General features: G+C 41.5%; 1 protein-coding gene across 2 annotated transcripts in view; it reads right to left on the reverse strand.

Moving 5' to 3' along the window:
- Positions 1-17196, reverse strand: part of FGF2 (fibroblast growth factor 2) — a 72758-nt gene extending 55562 nt beyond the window's left edge. The window contains exon 1 of one of the 2 annotated variants that reach the window (XM_030815735.1): positions 16552-17190. In XM_030815735.1, the coding sequence (XP_030671595.1) occupies positions 16552-16729 (178 nt within the window). In that variant the 5' untranslated portion in view covers positions 16730-17190. Of the gene's footprint in view, positions 1-16551 lie in introns of both variants that reach the window. The other variant, XM_030815734.1, reaches the window with a different exon arrangement.
- Between the last annotated feature and the right edge of the window lie 1846 nt (positions 17197-19042).

A 19042-nucleotide genomic window follows, 5' to 3' on the forward strand; every position in this document is an offset into this window, starting at 1 on the left:
TTCCTAACTGTACTCCCTGCCGCCAGCTTCACACCCTCCAATCTATTACACACACCCGCCAGAGTGATCTCATCAGAGCCCAAATTTAATCCTCTTATTCTCTGATTAAAACCCTCCATTGACTCCCCACCACTTCTAGGATAAAGACCAATTGTTCAGTATGGCTTGCAAGGCCCATCATAATCCAGTCCCTGCCTAGCTAGCAGGCCTTACTTCTTGCCATTCCAAACTTCTTTTGGTTCCCAAAACATGCCAAACCTGGCCCTGCCTACTTGGCCTTCCTGCCCTTCCCCGCCCTGTCTGCCTGGCAAACACCTACTTGATTCCAAACATTCTGTTCAGTGTCACTCCTGTTTGAAGCCTTTTATGACTTCCCCATTAGAACTTACTGCTATCCTTGCTATGATCTCACTGTCCCATGGGAAACACCACAAGCAAAGCAGGCATAACATTTTATTGCCCTTATTGATTTATATCTCTTTCTTGTCGTGCCAAACAAAACACATTTTAAGGGACAAGGGCCTTGACTTTTTAATCTCCAGCACCCAATGCTCTGTATAATATAGTGGTGCTTTGTGGTTAAAAATAACAAATTAATCAATATATTATTTTTATTGAGGTATAATGTGTTTGATCCCAAGTAATATTTAAGGTGAGTTACAAAGATATTGACAATATACCAAAACAAAAAACTTTAAAAATGGCTTTTTAATAAGGCAAATACAAATGAAGGGTTTAAAACTGGTGAAGCCAGGAGTGAGATTATTATACTTGCTAGAAGCAGGCCATATATTTGGCTTTCTAGTAGCCAGCAGCAATAAGAAATTTCCCAGAGACCGTAAGATAAAAATAAACTGGCTGCTAAGGAAAAGCATAACTAGACCCGACATAGTTACCAAAGAGAAATTTCTCCTAAGGACCTCAGAATGGACACTATGTAATGAGATCAACAGCAGCCCTCAACATTTCTTTAATGTTTCTGTTAATTATACACAGAGACGAGCTTCATAGAGATGTTTCTCATAAAATCACTCACCATAAACTAAAGGTTCACCCCAACACACAATTCAGTAAATGCATTTTCACTGTCATGTGGTTCAAATTGGTTCTCTCCCAGATGTCAGATTAACTAAAAGACATATTTTAGTGTTTCTAGTGATACTGTCCTTAACATTTTGGACCACAGATAACCTTTGAGAATCTGACAAAATGCTATGTACCCTCTCCTCAGAAAAACAACCTGATACCTAGCATTTTGCATCTATTTTTAAGGGAAACCTAAAGCAAATCCATGAACCTCCACGTTAAAACTCTCAATCTGGAGGAAAGATGCACTCCATATATCATTGAGGCAGGCTTCCATAAATAGTATTTCCCCCAGCAGGTCTTTAGAAAGGTTCTGCTGTCTGTCCTACCTAGAGAGCAGAACTGTGTGCTTTAACTGTCAACCATCATGGGCATTAGGCTTCTTCTAGGAAAAGAGATGAATCCAACAGGAACATTCATCCACTTCTGGAATGATACCCATGGGCAGGGCCAATATTCTCCAGAATTCTTTAACATAAAAGCTCTATAGTTCTACATCATTAAGCATAGCCAAAAATAATTTAAGTGAGGAAAATAGGTATAACCGAATATCCAAACTGTTAATTTTTTAAAATTTCATTAAAACAGAGAATATCTAACTTTGAATAATGTAACTTCCTGCAGTATCTTCCAAGAAAAATTAGTTGAGTTGCAAAATATATATGGAAATAACTAAGTGAATTTTCCTGCTATGCGGGAATCAGTTACTTTGCTGTTAAAAGTTGGGTGAAGGGTCTAGCAAAAAACATAACTTTGGTTTAGAATAATCATCTAAAGCATGACATTTTACTAGTAATTGGAAAACAGGATCAGCTGTCTATTAAAATAATTTTAGATTATGATAATACATCTATATCACCTTTTTTTTTCTTTTAGAGGAAAAGCATAATTCCAGTTTATTAAAAGTGATATTAAATCATTAATAAATACATTTTTAAATAAGAGATCAGCCTGGAAATAACAATTCCTGTCCAAAGGCTGGAGGAATATCCGTAAAAACCATAGACAATAGTGTACAGTTTCTGACATCAAGTGTCAGGAAATTAGTATTAAATGTAATAGTGTGGAATAGCAGAAATACCATGACTGAGGAGTGTCCACATGTCCACTCCTCATGAAAAATATGGCCTAAGCCAGGGGTCAGCACATTTTCTGTGGTAAAAGGCCAGAGAGTAAATATTTTACACCTTGAGGGGTATCTGCCATTGTAGTGTGAAAGTGGCCACAGACAATGTTTAAACAAATGAGGGTGGCCGTGTGTCAATAAAACTTATTTATAAATAACAAGCTGTTGGACCCTGGCCTAAGAATCCTAAATATGAAAAACTCTAGACTCTCTTGAAGAAAATGCACATCTTTTACAGAAGGTTGCTATGAGAAATTCAGTCAAATAGTCCATGGAAATTAACACACAAAGGCTATGTATATATTACTACTCTCCCATTGTAGCACCCTAGTTACTATTTACTCTGTTATCTTCTTTTTCAGTATTCTCAAGCCTCTTGGAATTTTTTTCAGAGATCTGTATCAAGCTTACTACTTACCTAGAGTTTCCAAAAACACCCTGTATCCCACTTTTTTATATCCATGACAACCACACATCTGCTGGTAACTTTCCTATGTTTTCTGATTTTTACAGACTTGCAACATCTGTAAGCTCTGGGGGCAATGTGCGTACCAGGGGATTGAACTCTATCAAGTCCACGATGTTTTTCTCTTTTTTTAAATACAATTTTCATTTTTTTTTTTCCAGAGGATAGTTTTTCTTCAGACCTTAAGGACTCAGCTCCTTACCTGGGCTTTAGTGGAGGTCGTGGGGCAGCACCCACAGGTCTAAATCAGGATCGGGGTATTTGGTTCATGCAGGCTTCACAAGATCGATTCCTGACTACCTTGCTGTGAATGGCACAACTGACACAGTAATGTAGCTTCACATACAACTTGAGAAGCACGGAGGTGTCAAAGACACTCGCTTTGGAAACGTACCTGATAGCTGCAGCCTCTACTATGTTTCGAATGACAAACTTCTTAATAGCCTTGTACTTGGCCATGCTTCGGGCACAGTTCCTGCCACAAATAGGCTGCCCATGGCTATGGCCTTTTTTGGCATGACCATTATTCCTTCTTTTCTTTTGTGTTTTGGAAGCAAGGGCCCAGGAGAGCCTAAAATGTTTTTCTGAGGAGTAACATGATCAGAGTTCCTCTTCAGGAAAAAACAATGTCCAACTGCTGAACAACTAGACAGAGTAATTAACTCACTCTGGCAAAGAATAACATCCTTTATTATGCACTACTATGGGCTGAATTGTGTTCCCCGAACTCATGTTGAAACTCTAATCTCAGTATCTCTGCATGTGGTCGTGTTTGCAGATGGGCCTCTAAAGATGTGATTATGTTAAAATGAAACCGTTAGGGTGAGCCCCCATCCAATCTGACTGAGGTCTTTATAAGAAGAGGAAACCTGGACATACAAAGAGACAACAGAGACGCAAGCACAGTGGAAAGATCTTGTGAAGAGGCAGCTAGAGAGTGGCCATCGACAAGCCAAGGAGAGGGGCCTCGGAAGAAACTAAACCTGCCAACACCTGATCTTGGACTTCCGGTCTCCAGAACTATAAGAAGATAAATTTCTATTGTTCAAGCCACCCAGACTGTGGTATGTTTGTTATGGCAGCCTTAGCAAACTAACACAGATGAGATCAGTTAGACAGCAGTTGCAGTAGTCAGGGTTAGAACCAGACGAGCTGCAGCAAGATTGTAGAGACCAGCACAGGTGTGAATGTGCTGCAGAACTGAAATGGACAGGGCCTGAGAAGAGAAGTGAGGAGTGGGGAAAACGACATAGTAGAAATTCACTCCAACACCTGGGCCTGGTTGGCAAGGAAGATGGTGATACCATTTGAAAATACAGGAGAGTCAAAAAAGGTAAGAGGAGTTTAATTTTTAGACACTTTTCTGGACGTGTCTTGCTACATGCTTTCTTGATATCTCTTTATCTATCTTGGTCTTTATTCCCTCACATAGTAGACATTAATCAGAAAATTGTTGATTAATGGACAATCTCACTGAATGAAGAAAATTAAACCCAAGCCCATCTGCTTTTGTTGTTGTTGTTGTTGTTTTAAAATCTTACACCACATGTCCTTAAATACTGAAAAGATACCCTCAATTTTTTTTGAAAGAGCCTAACTATACTTTGAAAACATCCTTTTAGTTATCTTTATGACAGTGGTCCCATAAGACTATAATGTCATATTTTTACTGTACCTTTTCAATGTTTAGATATGCTTAAATACACAAATACCACTGTGTTACATGATCATGTGTCACTTAACTATGGGGATACATTCTGAGAAATGCATCCTTAGGTAATTTCATCATTGTGTGAACATCATAGAGTGTACTTACACAATCCTAGATGATGGTATAGCTTATTGCTCCCAGGCTGCAAACCTGTACAGCACATTACTATACTGAATACTGTAGGCAACTGTAACATGGTGCTAAGTATTTGTGTTACCTAAACATAGAAAAGGTACAGTTGGCCGGGCGCGGTGGCTCACGCTTGTAATCCCAGCACTTTGGGAGGCCGAAGCGGGCGGATCACGAGGTCAGGAGATCGAGACCACGGTGAAACCCCGTCTCTACTAAAAAAATACAAAAAATTAGCCGGGCGTGGTGGCGGGCGCCTGTAGTCCCAGCTACTCGGAGAGGCTGAGGCAGGAGAATGGCGTGAACCTGGGAGGCGAAGCTTGCAGTGAGCCAAGATTGCGCCACTGCACTCCAGCCTGGGCGACAGAGCGAGACTCCATCTCAAAAAAAAAAAAAAAAAAAAAAGAAAAGGTACAGTTAAAATACAGTACTATAATTGTATGGGACCACCATCATACATGAGGTCTGCAATTAACCGAAGCATCATGATGCAGTGCATGGCTGTATGGTATTCATTCTTAATTACATCCTACTCTATTTTTGTATATGCCACTCAAAAATCTTAAGAAGCCCTTAAATACTAAAGAAGAATTATCTCATACCAAATCATGACAGAAGTCTTTCCTAAACAAAGGAGAGTGGAATAGACAAAGGGGCAGAGGAATAGATGGCATAGACTTCAACTTTGCTGGACATGGCAAAGCCTCTGAAAGAGTTTAAATTATTTGCTTAAGTCATTATTTCTGTTCAAATTTCTGCTAGTTTGTCCACGTGGAATTCTGGCCATGAACTTGTATTCTAAACACTAAGAAGTCTAGAATGCACAATCACCAGTTGTTATGGACAAAGAGATCATGTTTTGAAAAGCCAATAGGAAAAAAACTATTTTCTTACTTGTAAAATGAAGATAATAATATCTGCTTCATAAGTTTGTATTTAAGATTAAACAGATATTACTTGTAAAGCTGGCATAGAGCATGTTCTCAAAAATTTCATTCACTCATTCATTCAATAAGTACTTGGTAAATACCAAGGTCCTAGGAACATAGTACAGTGGTAAAGGCCAAACACCTGACACTTCCTCTACCACAGAGCAGAGGGACTCTGCCTAGTCACCATGGCAGTCTCCCTCGTTGTCTGGACAGAGCTGGACAAATCCCATGAATACTTCAGGGCTTTCATACCACCCTCCAAAAAATAATCTATGCTTTACTTTTCTCACCCTTTAACAGCTGAGGGTGTCTCTGTCATTCGTTATTTTTCAATCCAACACCTTCTGTCTATGTCTTCTTTATACATTAGTACCCTCCACTAAAACGGTTAACAAAATTATCTTCCCAATCTCACTTGAATTATACTTCCATTATTGAGTTTAGAGTAATGTAGATACATATAAATATGTAAGGAAAACTAACACTTAGAAACACATTCAAAATAGAATATTTCTCTTTTCACTTAGCTTTTTTTAAATAAATGCTTTACCCCAAAGAAGATAAGGAAATAATGTTAATAAGTCTTACATTTAAAGGTAAAATATGACTTGGAGAAAAGCTTAGATGAAAAGTTAACAGAAGAGGACCCACAATGCAAAATGCAAGACGATACCAACCCAGAATCAGAATTTCCAAAATCAAAGGGACCTTTTTCTCTTGAGTCCCCATCCAATTCAAGTAGTCATCCAGCCAGTGAGTAAATGACACCTCTCCCCAACACACAAACACACACACCCCATCTCCAAATGAGCCAACACTAGAAATAGCTATAAGAAGAAAGGTCAAATGACATTTGGTAGAATAAAAAAAAAAATCTAGGCAAGAAAAGTAACATAATTAATAGAAAAAGTAAGAATACATAAAGAAGACATGCAGCAAGTATTGGATTAAAAGATATATAGCAGGCAGTAGAAGATTATTTGCATTTCGAATTCAAAAGCAAAGTGTTTATCAAGTGATGTGTTTCCAAAAGTAATTTTTTAAATGGAAGCATTATTTGACCGTTTTAATCTCTTCCATTTCCTATTTATGTAAGGCCACTTAAAAACTTATGAATTGTTTTCTATTTACAAAATGATTCAGCTTAGAAAGGAGTAGAATGAGACTGGTCATTCAGTAATTTCTCCCACCCACCCTTGTAGACATCACATCACAAAGACTGTGACTCACTTTGTCATACAATTTCTATCCTCTTAAGAGTTTTTCAGATTGTTGTGATGAATACTGGCTCATAAATCTGAATAAATTTTCAGATGAAACTATCCAGGCCATTTCATCACAGCCCAAAATATTAACAATAGTACCAGACGGTCCCCAATCCTAACTTTTACAATGATTCACTGGCTTTAGACCTGAGTAAGAGAGAGACACACTGACGTAAGGACTGAAGTGTCTGAATCAGGTATGAATTCCCAGGTCTGCATTCCTTAATTAGAGAACTATAACCAGTTCTGGAACTGAGCATTAATGTTGGCTAGAAATATTAATATGTTACTTAACAGTTGAAAAGAAAAGTTTCCAAAATAAAATGTGATCCAACAAATGACTATGCTTTACCTTTATTGCTTCCCTTGAATAGTGTTAAAAGTGTTTGCAGAAAAGAACTACAGTGCTGCTGTATTCAACTTACCATTTTATATGCCTCATACTATAGTATTTATACTTATTTGAAGTTGTTGCCCATTCAACAAATATAGAGTGAACCTTTTCATGGGACTCAGGTTGGTCACTCATTCAGCAATGAAGCCAAAAGGACCCTGGGATGAGTAAATTCAGCCTCAGACCCTCAGAATAGAAAAGAGTAAAGAACCACTGGGTAATGTGGTCTGGATTTTTTAAAAATAAAAATTTCTTGCCTGCTAGGAATTTCCAGTAAAACTGGGAGACATGAAATTAAAATACAACAAGCTATTAGAGAGAATTTTTAGATAGTACACAGAAAAGGAAAGATGGATACAGGATGATGTGAAAGAAATAAGGCCCAAGGCATGACTGGAACTGGGATAAGGTACGAGGACAGACAGGACATTACAGCTTAAGGAAAACTGCCTGGTTAAAGGCTAAGATGACAATGAAGACAGGAGACGTGAAGGGAAGGTCAGAAAGGAAGTTAAGAGACTTGGCTAATTTATTGAGTACATCTTCAACTTAACGAACATTCTTTGAGTGGTCACTGTGTGTGAGGATAGATGCAGCAAATGGGATCCAGTGCTTGCCTACAAAGAGTTCACAGTCCCAGTGCAGAAGCCAGATGCATAAACCACTAACTATTACAGAAAGCATGAAGTTCTGTGTTCAGACTATGTACCAAGTATATGGGAAAACAGTAAAAACCATTAATTCTCCCTGGGAAGGTAGAGGAAAGTTTCACAAAGAAGTCTGTTGGGCTGGATCTTAAAGGATTTTTCCAGAGAAAGGTGAGGATGGGAGGAGTTGTGAGAGAGAAATTGATAAGAAAAAGAAGGATTTTTCAAAAACAAGAGTCACATGAAGAAAGGCCAATCATTGTGACAGTAATCGTTATGACACATTACAGAGACTATAATTAAAGCACAGAGCACTGCAGCATCAGGAGGGTATGGATGGTAAACAGTAAGAAATAAGGTAGGTCATGTTTAAGAAGGAAAGCCAGGTAGGTCTGGTTAGTGCTTAAAATTGTAGGAGAGTAGAGGTCATTAAATCAAGAGGCAGGGCAAGGAAATCACTATGGCTGGGAAACATTTTAGAGAGATATAAGAGATTTTAGAGAGATGAAAGAAGTAGAGAAAGGCATCAGAGACAATTCCATGGTGTCTAGCTTTGGAGACAAGAATAATAATTCACTACAAGCAGAAATTCAGGAGGAAAGGGTGCTAGTTTGAGAAAATTGTGTTAAGTTCTGTTTTATGTATGTTAAGTTGAAGCTATGGCAATGTGTCTGTCCTCCAAGCAGTGGGAAATTGAGATGGGGAATCAAGACAGAGACAGAGACAATACATGATCTGCTGAAAGAATACAAGTACACAGAAAGAAGAGTGGAAGGCTAAAAACAGAACCTTGGGGAATACAAATGCAAAAAAACAGAAGAAAGTGGAAAAAAAGACAGTTGGATTGGCGAAAGTATAACCGCCTGAGGAGTTCTTCCAGCCCGCTGCACAAGGAAAGACTACAGCATTGCAGTAAAGAAAGAGTTTAACAAACATAAGGCCGGCAAAGCCACATGGGAGATGGAGTTAGTACTCAAACCAGTCTCATCCACAGCTCATGGGATAGGAGTTTTTCAACAGCAGTTTGGGGGAAAGGGTGAGGATTGCTATGCAATGGGTGCTTACTGATAATTCGTTGGGCTGAAGATGAAATCATAGGGGGTCAAAGTTGTCCTCTTTAGCGGAACCATTCCTAGGTGGGGCCACAGGAGTGGTTCAGCAGGTCCAGCTGGAGCCATGGGTGTCAGACATGCAAAAAATCTGAAAAGATATCTCAAAAGGCCAATCTACAATAGTGGTGTTATCTGCAGGAATGGCTGGCAATCTATTAATATGTCTACACCTTAGCACAACTCAGATTCCTGTCCTCCCCCCAAGCCTGAGGGCCTTTCATCAGCTTTATAAAGGCGGTTGAGTTTTGGGGAAGTCCTATTATCCTTTAAACTATCTCCCAAAGTTATCTGGGCCTAAGCCCAGAAATGATTAAGGCAGCCTGAAAGCTAAAGGCAAGAGGAGGGGAGTGGGCTAGATCATATCTCTGGCAGTGTCATAATTTTCTCAGATATAACTTTTGCAAAGGCAGTTTCAAAAGGAGAACCAGGTTGACGTGATGTAATAGAAGCCAAGGAATTATCAAGAGGTCAGAGGCAGACAATACTGCCACATGTCAGAGTGGCATGAAAAACTGGAAAAGGCCACATGATTAAACTGCAAGACTACTGGTGCTCTCATAAGAATGATTTAAGTGGAATACCAAGGGCAGAATCTAGAATTTAAAAGAGTTCAAAAAAAGAAAAGGAGATGATGTAGAAGAAAGTACTGATTCCAAGATATTATTCACAAAAGAAAATAAGAATGAAAAACAATGCACAGCATACCTGACAAAGTTTTATATCGCATAGTGAGACACGACAGCCAAGTATAAAGGGGTCCCTGGAGAACCTCCAACTGGCCTGCACACTGGGAGAATGGGGTGGAGCCACGGAAGTTCATGCCCTTTGCAGGGAGGAGACTGGCCTCTCCCGTTTGGGGTGGTAACCTGGGAATCAATCTGTGAGATGGGGGCCTGTTAATACGAACCCCTATTGCTTTGCTGTGTTGTTTTTCCTTTTTCCTTTCTGACCAATAAATTCCATAACCCCTTACCCTCCAAAGTGTCTGCGAGCCTAATCTTTCCTGGGCGTGTGACAAGAACCAGGATTATCTTACAAAAATAGTACATGATAAAAACCTTAAATACTTTTAAGGAAATCAGAATTCCCAATAAAAGTTCTAAACAATTTTTCCTGAAAAATGATTCATCTTTCTCTAGATTATTCTAAGAAAAACTAATAGCCAGTCTCCAAAATTCCCAAATGTTTCCCAAATATAACTTTGCTATATATAATTATCTTCATTTGAAGATTGACCAAGTATCTAAAGATACATGTCAAGACACCAAGAAAACTGTAAACTTTGACCAAGCTTTATACAGCATATGGCTCATGAGTAGTTATTTCACAGCAAGTTCCACAGAGAATGTTTTCCTCATCAGCTGACATTTAGTGAGCACTGAGTAAAAGGTACTGAGTTTTTTATGATGTTTATTTATATAAAGAAGTCATGGTTCCTACCTTAAGGTGCCAGCATCTTAAGGTGCCTAAATTATGAACAGAGAATAATCTGTTCCCAGAATGCAGCCAGATCATTACTACTGTGTACAAATTTCTTTTAAAAAAATACTTTTTTCTTGGCTAATTTGAGTTATCATTTAATTACAAGTTTTCATTATAAATTAATGTATAACTTAATTATAAATTAAACCAGGATCATTCCTTTCAATTGTTCAATTATATCTGGAACATATACTTAATATTCACATAGCTTCTCTTCAATTTTTAAATCTCCAAAATACCTTGAAAATCTGTGAACTTTTCATTTCAGAATTTTATTGGATAATTGATCTTAGAGGTTAAAGTGTGGAAGTCAATAGCTCTTTAAAAATACAAATACACACATACACACACACACACACACACACATCCATTACAGATTTCTTTAAATGAATAAGTATTAAAGATACACTGGTCAAGTCAAAAGTCACCTTGTGCAGGAAGAGTGACAGAAGACAGCTGGATGAGACATAAATTAAACACTGAATATTGGCTGTCTGTTGCCTCCAGGCCTTTCCAATTTCTTCAAACTAAAAATATTCTGAAGGGGTTTAGAATGAGACTGGTCTGGCTTCTAAGAACCACAGTCTATGGCTCAAAGGGCGAGTTCCCCTGGAAGTTACCACTTTTCTTTTCCTCCTCTCCTAAATTCCTGTGTTTATACATAACTTAGCTTTAAAAGGCCTCGTTGGCTGTCATTATAATAATAAGGGAGAAAAGAGAAAGCAAGAGCTAACCGAACAGTGGATACAACAAGCAAACACTTAAAATCACAGTGCCACAAGTGCATTTTCTAATGATCCAGCTAAAACTCTACACTGATAATCATTATTCCAAATTATTATGCAAACAATCAAGCATTAACTATTTATTGAGCACTGACAATATACAAATTAAGTAGTAGACCAGATCCTAATTTCAGAGCACAGAAAAGGACAAACTCAAAAATGAAACAGAACAAAATACATTTGTTTGGACAGAATATCCTGATGAAGTTAAGATTTGTGCCCCAGGCTGGGCCCGGTGGCTCACGCCTGTAATCACAGCACTTTGGGAGGCCGAGGCAGGCAGATCACCTGAGGTCAGGAGTTCGAGACCAGCCTGGAAAACATGGTGAAACCCCATCTCTACTAAAAATGCAAAAATTAGCTGGGTGCGGTGGCAGGTGCCTGTAATCCTAGCTGAAGCAGAAGAATTGCTTGAACCCAGGAAGCAGAGGCTGCAGTGAGCTGAGATCATGCCACTGTTCTCCAGCCTAGGTGACAGAGTAAGACTCTGTCTCAAAAAGAAAAAAAGAAAAAGAAAAAGATTTGTGCCCCAAAGATACAGATTTGCCTTCCTCCATTTCATAGACTTTTATCCCATGCCAGCCTTTTTACAGACGTGTGCTACGGGACAAAGGGGCCCAAGCAGGGTATTTGGAAAATCAACAAACACTAGAATTGGAAAAACAAGCAACGACTACAGCACATGTGTAATTACCAGCTTGTACAGGCATCTCGTGGTTTTAAAATTGTAGTACCAATAATGTGAGACCTTATATTGTCTTTTCAACATCACTGATGATGAGTTCTCAGAATCAGTGTGTAGACGAAGAAAGTCAATTTTATGCTTATGATATTTAAAGAAGGGTTCTTGTTTTGTTCATTACATCTGTAACATTTTATTTTCTAATTAAACTTTAAAATCATGTCCTTCCACATAAAATGGCATCATAAATCAAAATGAGAATACTTAGAACCCAATTGTTACACCATTGTCAAAGTCTAATTACATAACGGTCATTTTATAAACAAATGAAACCCCTCAGGGCATGTCATGAGGGGATATTGCCTTTTCTAGGCTGAAGTCACTTGGCATCAAACTCATCTTAAAAGGCTCCTAAGGTGTGGTAATATCTATGACTCATGAATTGTCCTTTCATTGCTGTACTGATTACATGATTTCCAAGATTAAATGAGCTATTAGATTCTGACTTCATTTGTTTACTGCACCCAATATTTATTACAGTAAATATCAAGTTCATTAAGTAAAATTATTGCTATCCACTTGCCAGATATTACCAAAGAGAGGTGGGGGGAGAGAATCTAGTACATGTATTATTAAATCAATGGTTCCATTTACCCCAAAGGCAGTAGTGAAGAGAAGGAAAGGTGGTTTTATCCAAAACCCCAGGAAATCAACCTGAGGCACCTGTAAACTAGTAAGAACTCCTCAAAGGGGCTAGCAGCTCACTACCCTGAAATGGAGGAAACCTAACCAAAGTGGGGTCCAGCAGGGCACACTCTATGGTGGAATGGAAGAGCACACTGAGGCTGAGGGATGGCAGGAAGAGAAGGCAAGGGGCCAGGTGGTAAGAAGCTCATTCAGGATAACAAAAGAGGAAACCCACAAGTGAACTTGAGTAATTGGTGACTTTTCTGAGCTTCAGTATCCTCTTCTGTAAAAAGAGATGGGTAAACCAGAAGGTCTGAAGCCTCCCTTTGATTTCACAAGTCCATGTTTTTATGCTTGGGGTTGCATGGAACACATGCAGTAGCAAAGAGCCCAGGGGTCAGGCCCACCTACAAGCCACCCCTGCTCCACACTGGAGTGGGCAGGTCCCTCTGCCTTTCCAAGTCTCAGCGTCCTCTGGAGCCTGGAAGCAAAGAAGTGTGGCAGACAGGCAGTCACCTCCTGGGAGAAACCCAAGAGTAGATCCAGTACTTCTAACTACCCTCATTTTTTTTTTTTTTTTCTAAATAAGAGCACCTGGAATAAATTGAATACTAAGTGTACATAAGCAGCATACATTTCACTTACTATACTCTACCACATGTTGTACGTGCTGCTTGGGATAAAGTGTTCTCTCTTCTGAATGTTTTTACACAGCTTGCTACTTTAGAGTATATACTTAATATTATCCATTCCCACCGCATTGAAAGAGGCCTGCCAAAAGTTAAAGGATGCCAAAAGGAAGGCAGGAGTGCAGCGCACATGCTGGAGAAGGAGAAACTCTCCAACCACTTTTAACATCTTGTGTTTATCAAGACTCTCATGTCAAATGAAGATTATTCCAGGACTATGAGAAAAACTCCAGAAAATGGGCCCTTTTGAGTGCAAATTCAGGAGAATGCCCAGGTGTGAAGCACAGTTGACCTTCAGCAACACTGAAAAATTGGAAGCATTTGTGTTGTGTCATCTTCTCCTTACCTCTTCTTTTAGAAAATTTTCCTCTCTTTCCTACCTCACAGCTCCCCACTCTGTCTCCTCTTCCCCTGCACCTCTCCAGGACCCCATCATTTATATCACAGTCTTCAAAGCATCCCTCCCCAAACTCCAGTCCTTCTGGCCAGCTTTTGGGGAAGAAATTGCACTCACAATTTAATCCATACTAAATGTTAAAATCTGATAATAGTTGAACTTGGCCTTTCAAAAGTTACCTGCAGTTTAGAAAACATGTAGGCACAAAGTGTCATGCCAAAGGAAAAAAAATTCCAGTGAAAGATGTTCAGACTGTTTTGGACAAAACAGTCTGAGGAATGAGACCACGGATTTTTCAACTTTTCAAACAGGTCTAGAAATCTGAGCCATAATGTAGTAGGAAACTGTGGCTACTATTAACTCTTCTCCATGTTTCCTGGTCAGTTTTATTTGTTTTGGGGGATCTCCTTGTGGTTTGCTCAACTATCAGTAAACATTCAATATGTGAGAAAATAATATACTGTACTTAACTTTATGTCCAGGTTGGGCTACATAGAAATAGATGAAATTTGTGATTTTTAGATTTGTATTCTTGTCAGTCTATTGCCTGGTACAGGTATCCTTAAAACAAAAAAAAGAGTAGTCTTTTTGGGGACTTGGGAAGAAAGAGTGGGAAGTTGGGGAGGGACAGGACTACAAATTGGATTCAGTGTATACTGCTTGGGTGATGGGTGCACCAAAATTTCACAAATCACCACTAAAGAACTTACTCATGTAACCAACTACCACCTCGTCCCTAAAACCCTATAGAAATAAAAAATTTAAAAAAAATTCGTAGTCTCCACAAGTCTGGATGAGTTATTCTATATTTCTCTTTTAATATCTTGTCCTTAGCTAGTTATAAAGTTAGCAGAGTTCTCAACCTGAGCACTAGTGACATTTGGGGTCAAAAATGTTTTTGTTGAGGGTATTATAATGTGCATTGCAGGATGTTTAGCAGCATCCCTGGCCTCTACCTGCCAGATGCCAGTAGCACCCTTCCAGGTTACGGCAAACAAAAATGTCTCCAGGCATTGTCAAATGTCCCCTGGGAGGCAAAATTATTCCCATTTGAGAACCACAGAGTTAAAGTAAGATTACAAAAATGAAAACCCAACTCATAGTTAGGAAGAAAAAGTTAACAGTTGTTTTTACAACGGTGGTAATGTGGTATGCAATTCAAAATTATGTCCACCCACTAACCTCTATATAGTTTGATTCTAAGGCGAATCGGGTATCAAAATCTTCAAAGAAAAAATGATTCAGCAACTAATAGAGTCTGAAAAAAAAGAGTATTAGGGGAAATCCCAAATATTAACTTAATTTAAAGGGAAATTTTTCTGTTTTCTGGTCATAATACATGCTTTTTAATAAACAGTTTGTGATACTAGAAAAGAACAAAACCAATTGGGACACACAGCACTTTGCCCTTGTCAGCTGAGGTGGCGTAGCAGACAACCGCAGAACAAATGTCAATCACAAAGATAATTTTTTGAAATAGATACTCAAGCTACCAGAATAGAGAAATAGTACTAACCCATGTAATAGGTTACAAGCATCTTTTCAGTTTTACGGGATTAAGTGATTGATAAAATTTTTAAATTATGGCAAGCCTGAAAAAAATTAAAGACTTGCCTCTCTTGCAGGTTGCTATTTTGGAAGCAATAAAGACTCAGCTCATATAAAAGTGTATTTCCCATTCTTCTGCCAATTCATGTTTGGTTGTAGAATTTTCTTCTCTTCCACCTCCCCTCCACCTCCCCTCATGACATCCCATTAGCATCCCAAGACAAAGGCAGAACTACAGGGGAGTGGCGCTGGGACCCCTGTGGGTCTTTTCTCAGGCAATGACACAATCAGATTCTCCACCTGGAATCCATAAAGGAAGGAACGCCGTAACACACAGGTTTTAAAACGCATGTTTACGTACACTCACAGGAGGACAGGTTACAATATATTCTAGTCCTGTTTCACTTCAAATTCCATCAGTGTTGTAAATCGGCTCATCTTATGCCCCTTTCTTTCTCTTTCCTCTAGACCAGTGGCTCTCAAAGTATGATGTGATCAGCATCCCCGGGGGAACATGTTAGAAATGCAAATCTTCAGCCCCCACCCCAGACTTAGGGAATCTCCTAAAGTCCAAGCACTCCTTATTTAGGCCAGTGTTCTTTCTAGAACCACAAACACTGTTTCTTACAGAAAGCAAAACTGCAATTTTCATTTCATCCTCAAACCTGTTGCAAGGTAGTAATGTATTAGCCCCACGTGAGGGATGAGGAAACCGGCTCTGGGGTTAAGCGTCGGCTCAAGGTCTCAAAGCTAGTCACTGCAGGTGGAAGATTAAAGTGTTTGCACTTCTTTTCACTAGTGAAACAAAGCTATGGCACTTTATTAACAACATCTGGATTTTTTGCTGGTTGGCTGGTTGGTTTTTGTTTTTGCTCTTTCAGCTTTCGTCAATTCGGAAAAATATAAAACAGAGTGGGTGACAGTAGTGTGCCATATGCCTCGGGTCGTCCCGAGTCGGAATTTAAGGGCAGGACTCTGGAAAGGTGTTTTTCCAGTAAAGACCGTTTCGTTCTGCTGCGGTCCGTCCTGTCTTTGTCCCCGGGACAGCACGCAGCAGACAGAAGCGGCCAGAGCTGCATGGTGGGGCCGCGGGCATCTCCAACGCGACAGGTTGTCTGCGGGAAGAGAGACCGTTCGCGAGGCCCCGGCGCGCCGCGGCTCCGGGCCGGGGGTACTGGTTTATAGGGCAAATTGGCACACCCCAAAGCCAGGGGGACGCCCGGGCCTACGCCGCAGCCCGGGAAGGAGGTGGTGAGTGGTGAACCCGAAACCGCCGAGGGCCGCGCGGCCAGAAACCACACGGACCGCTAGGGTCGCAGTGAAGATCCGGGAGGAGGGTGCAGGCTGGAGGGGAGAGAGCGGGCGAGAACCCAGGAAATGGAAATGGGGCGGGGACAGCGGGCCGGCACTCACTGTGAGGGTCGCTCTTCTCCCGGACCCCGTCAACTCGACCGTCGGGGTGGATGCGCAGGAAGAAACCCCCGTTTTTGCAGTACAGCCGCTTGGGGTCCTTGAAGTGGCCGGGCGGGAAGGCGCCGCTGCCGCCATCCTCCGGCAAGGCGGGCAGCGTGGTGATGCTCCCGGCTGCCATGGTCCCTGCGGGGCCCGGCCGGGGACCCCGAGCAGCTGGGGCCGCGCGGGGAGCCGCCGTCCCCCGGCCCCGGCCCCGGCCTCCAACCCGCTCCGGGGCACGGCCCCGGCCCCGGCCCCCCAGCCTCCCGCCCGGCAGCGCGCGGCCGCGCTCGCGGTCCCCCAGCCTCGAGCCGCTCGGCAGCTCTTCTGTCCGCCGGCCCCTGGTGCGCGGCTAGCCGGCGGCTCGGGAGCTGGGGTTCAGGGATGGTTGTCTCCGCGGACGCCGCCTGGGGAGAGCCGCCTCCCAAGCTGCAGCGCCCGGGATCCCGTTGCAACCGCGGGCACCGCGTCCGCTAATCTGGCACCCGCCGGGCCGCGGCGTCACATCTTCTACATCTCCACCCCCGACACCCACCAGCCTCCCGCGCCCCCAGCTCTCCTCCCTCCTGCGCGCCGCCCCCTACTCGCTCGGGTTTTCTGGGGCCGGCCTCTGAGTCCGGCAGTTCGGCCACAACACGCAAGCGCGCGACATCAGTCCGGGGGGAGCCCGGCCTCAGTCGGGGGCGGGGGAGAGGCGAGTGGCGGGGGGCGCGCGTCGGAGGCCGCGGCAGGGCTTTGGCAGTCCCGGGACTCCACCGCCCCTTATCCCCCAGAAGTCACCCCCGCCCAACCCCCACACCACCCAAACCATGTTTAGGCTTTCTCCACACTGCGGGGCTTTTGCTGCGCAACCAGCCATGACTCAACTTTTAAAAGTTTAAACTCAACTTTCTCCCCCATTTTTTTCCCCGCTAGCGTTTCAAAACGCAGAAGCCGTTTCCACCCCAAAGTAGAGAAGTTGGAATCCAAGGAAGAGTCTGTGTCAGAGCAGGCTTTGAAAATCTCGAAATCACCAAAAGACGAGGGGTACACATGGGGCATAAACTTTAAAATTAAAGGACAGAGGCTGAAGTCGTCTACCAAGAAAACAAGTGAAGGAGGCCAGAGAAGGGGAGCAGATTGGGTTGCTAAAAGGAAAAGGTTTCCTTTACTGACCTAACTTGAATTAGACGACGCAGAAAGATGAGGATGGGGATAAGGATAAATGCTTATCGCGATTGAAGCGCATTAATGTCTTCACTCGGAGCTGGCATTTGCCCTAGCTAAATTGTTATTCATTTCTTGGAGAGAGAGTTATTTTCTGTAAATCCCAAATGTAAAATTGAAGTTAATTGCATTTTGGTAATTTTCAGTAGGATATAGCAGGTGTCACAGATGATTAGCAAAATATCTATTCAGAAAACTTGCATGTATTGAGTACCTACTGTGAGCAACACATAATGTTGAGTGTGTGGGAGATGCCAAATCTGACGGAAGGGTCTCACACACTGAGGGAGATAAGATGGGTAGTATGAGTAACACAAATACCAGTAGAAAGTAGGCCATAGAAGAGTAAGACTAAGTGCTGTGACATTTCAGACATGGGGTAACTCAGCGTGAGGAGGCAGGAGATTTGGGGAAGCTTCTAGAAGGAGTTGCAAGTATGGACGTGCCTCCTTGTAGAAACACTAGGTTTCAACAGGCCATGCATAAGTGCATTTGTTCTTAAGTCTCCAAGAGGGCTTTAACTCCAGATGCATTTCTAGAATGTTACATACAGGAGAGTGAGTAAATTCTTTGAAGCTTTAAAACCAGGCATACTGGTTTTTTTTTATTTTTATGTTTTATTTTTATTTTTAGACAGAGTTTCGCTCGTGTTCCCCGGACTGGAGATCAATGGCGCAATCTGGGCTCACTGCAACCTCCACCTCCCGCGTTCAAGTGAGTCTCCTACTTTAGCCTCTCGAATAGCTGGGATTACAGGCATGCGCCAACACCATGCAGGGCTAATTTTTTGTATTTTTAGTAGAGACGGGGTTCCTCCATGTTGGTCGGGCTGGTCTCAAACTCACAACCTCAGGTGATCTGCCCCCCTCAGCCTCCCAAAGTGCTGGGATTACACGCATGAGCCACCGCGCCGGGCCCAAAACCAGGCATATTCTTCTTTCTTCTTGCAGTTGGTATATGTTCTATAGAGGAGCAAAAAAATATTTTCCCCATTCATTACTAGATTTATGGCTGAAGCCCATGTAACAAAAGACACATTAACAAGAGGAAAACATACTAACTTATTTATGTAAGTTTTACACAAAACAGGAGCCTTCAGAAGTTAAGACCCAAAGTTAACAGGGAAACCTGTGTATTTTTAAGGCTAGGATTGATAAAGAAGTGGAAGTCATGGAGAAGTATGATTGGACAAATCTGTGATCTAGTGGTAATAAACTGAGGGGACTTACTTAGCAAGGCCTGTTTG

Source organism: Nomascus leucogenys, chromosome 7b (assembly GCF_006542625.1).
Source record: "Nomascus leucogenys isolate Asia chromosome 7b, Asia_NLE_v1, whole genome shotgun sequence".
NCBI classification, from domain to species: domain Eukaryota; kingdom Metazoa; phylum Chordata; class Mammalia; order Primates; family Hylobatidae; genus Nomascus; species Nomascus leucogenys.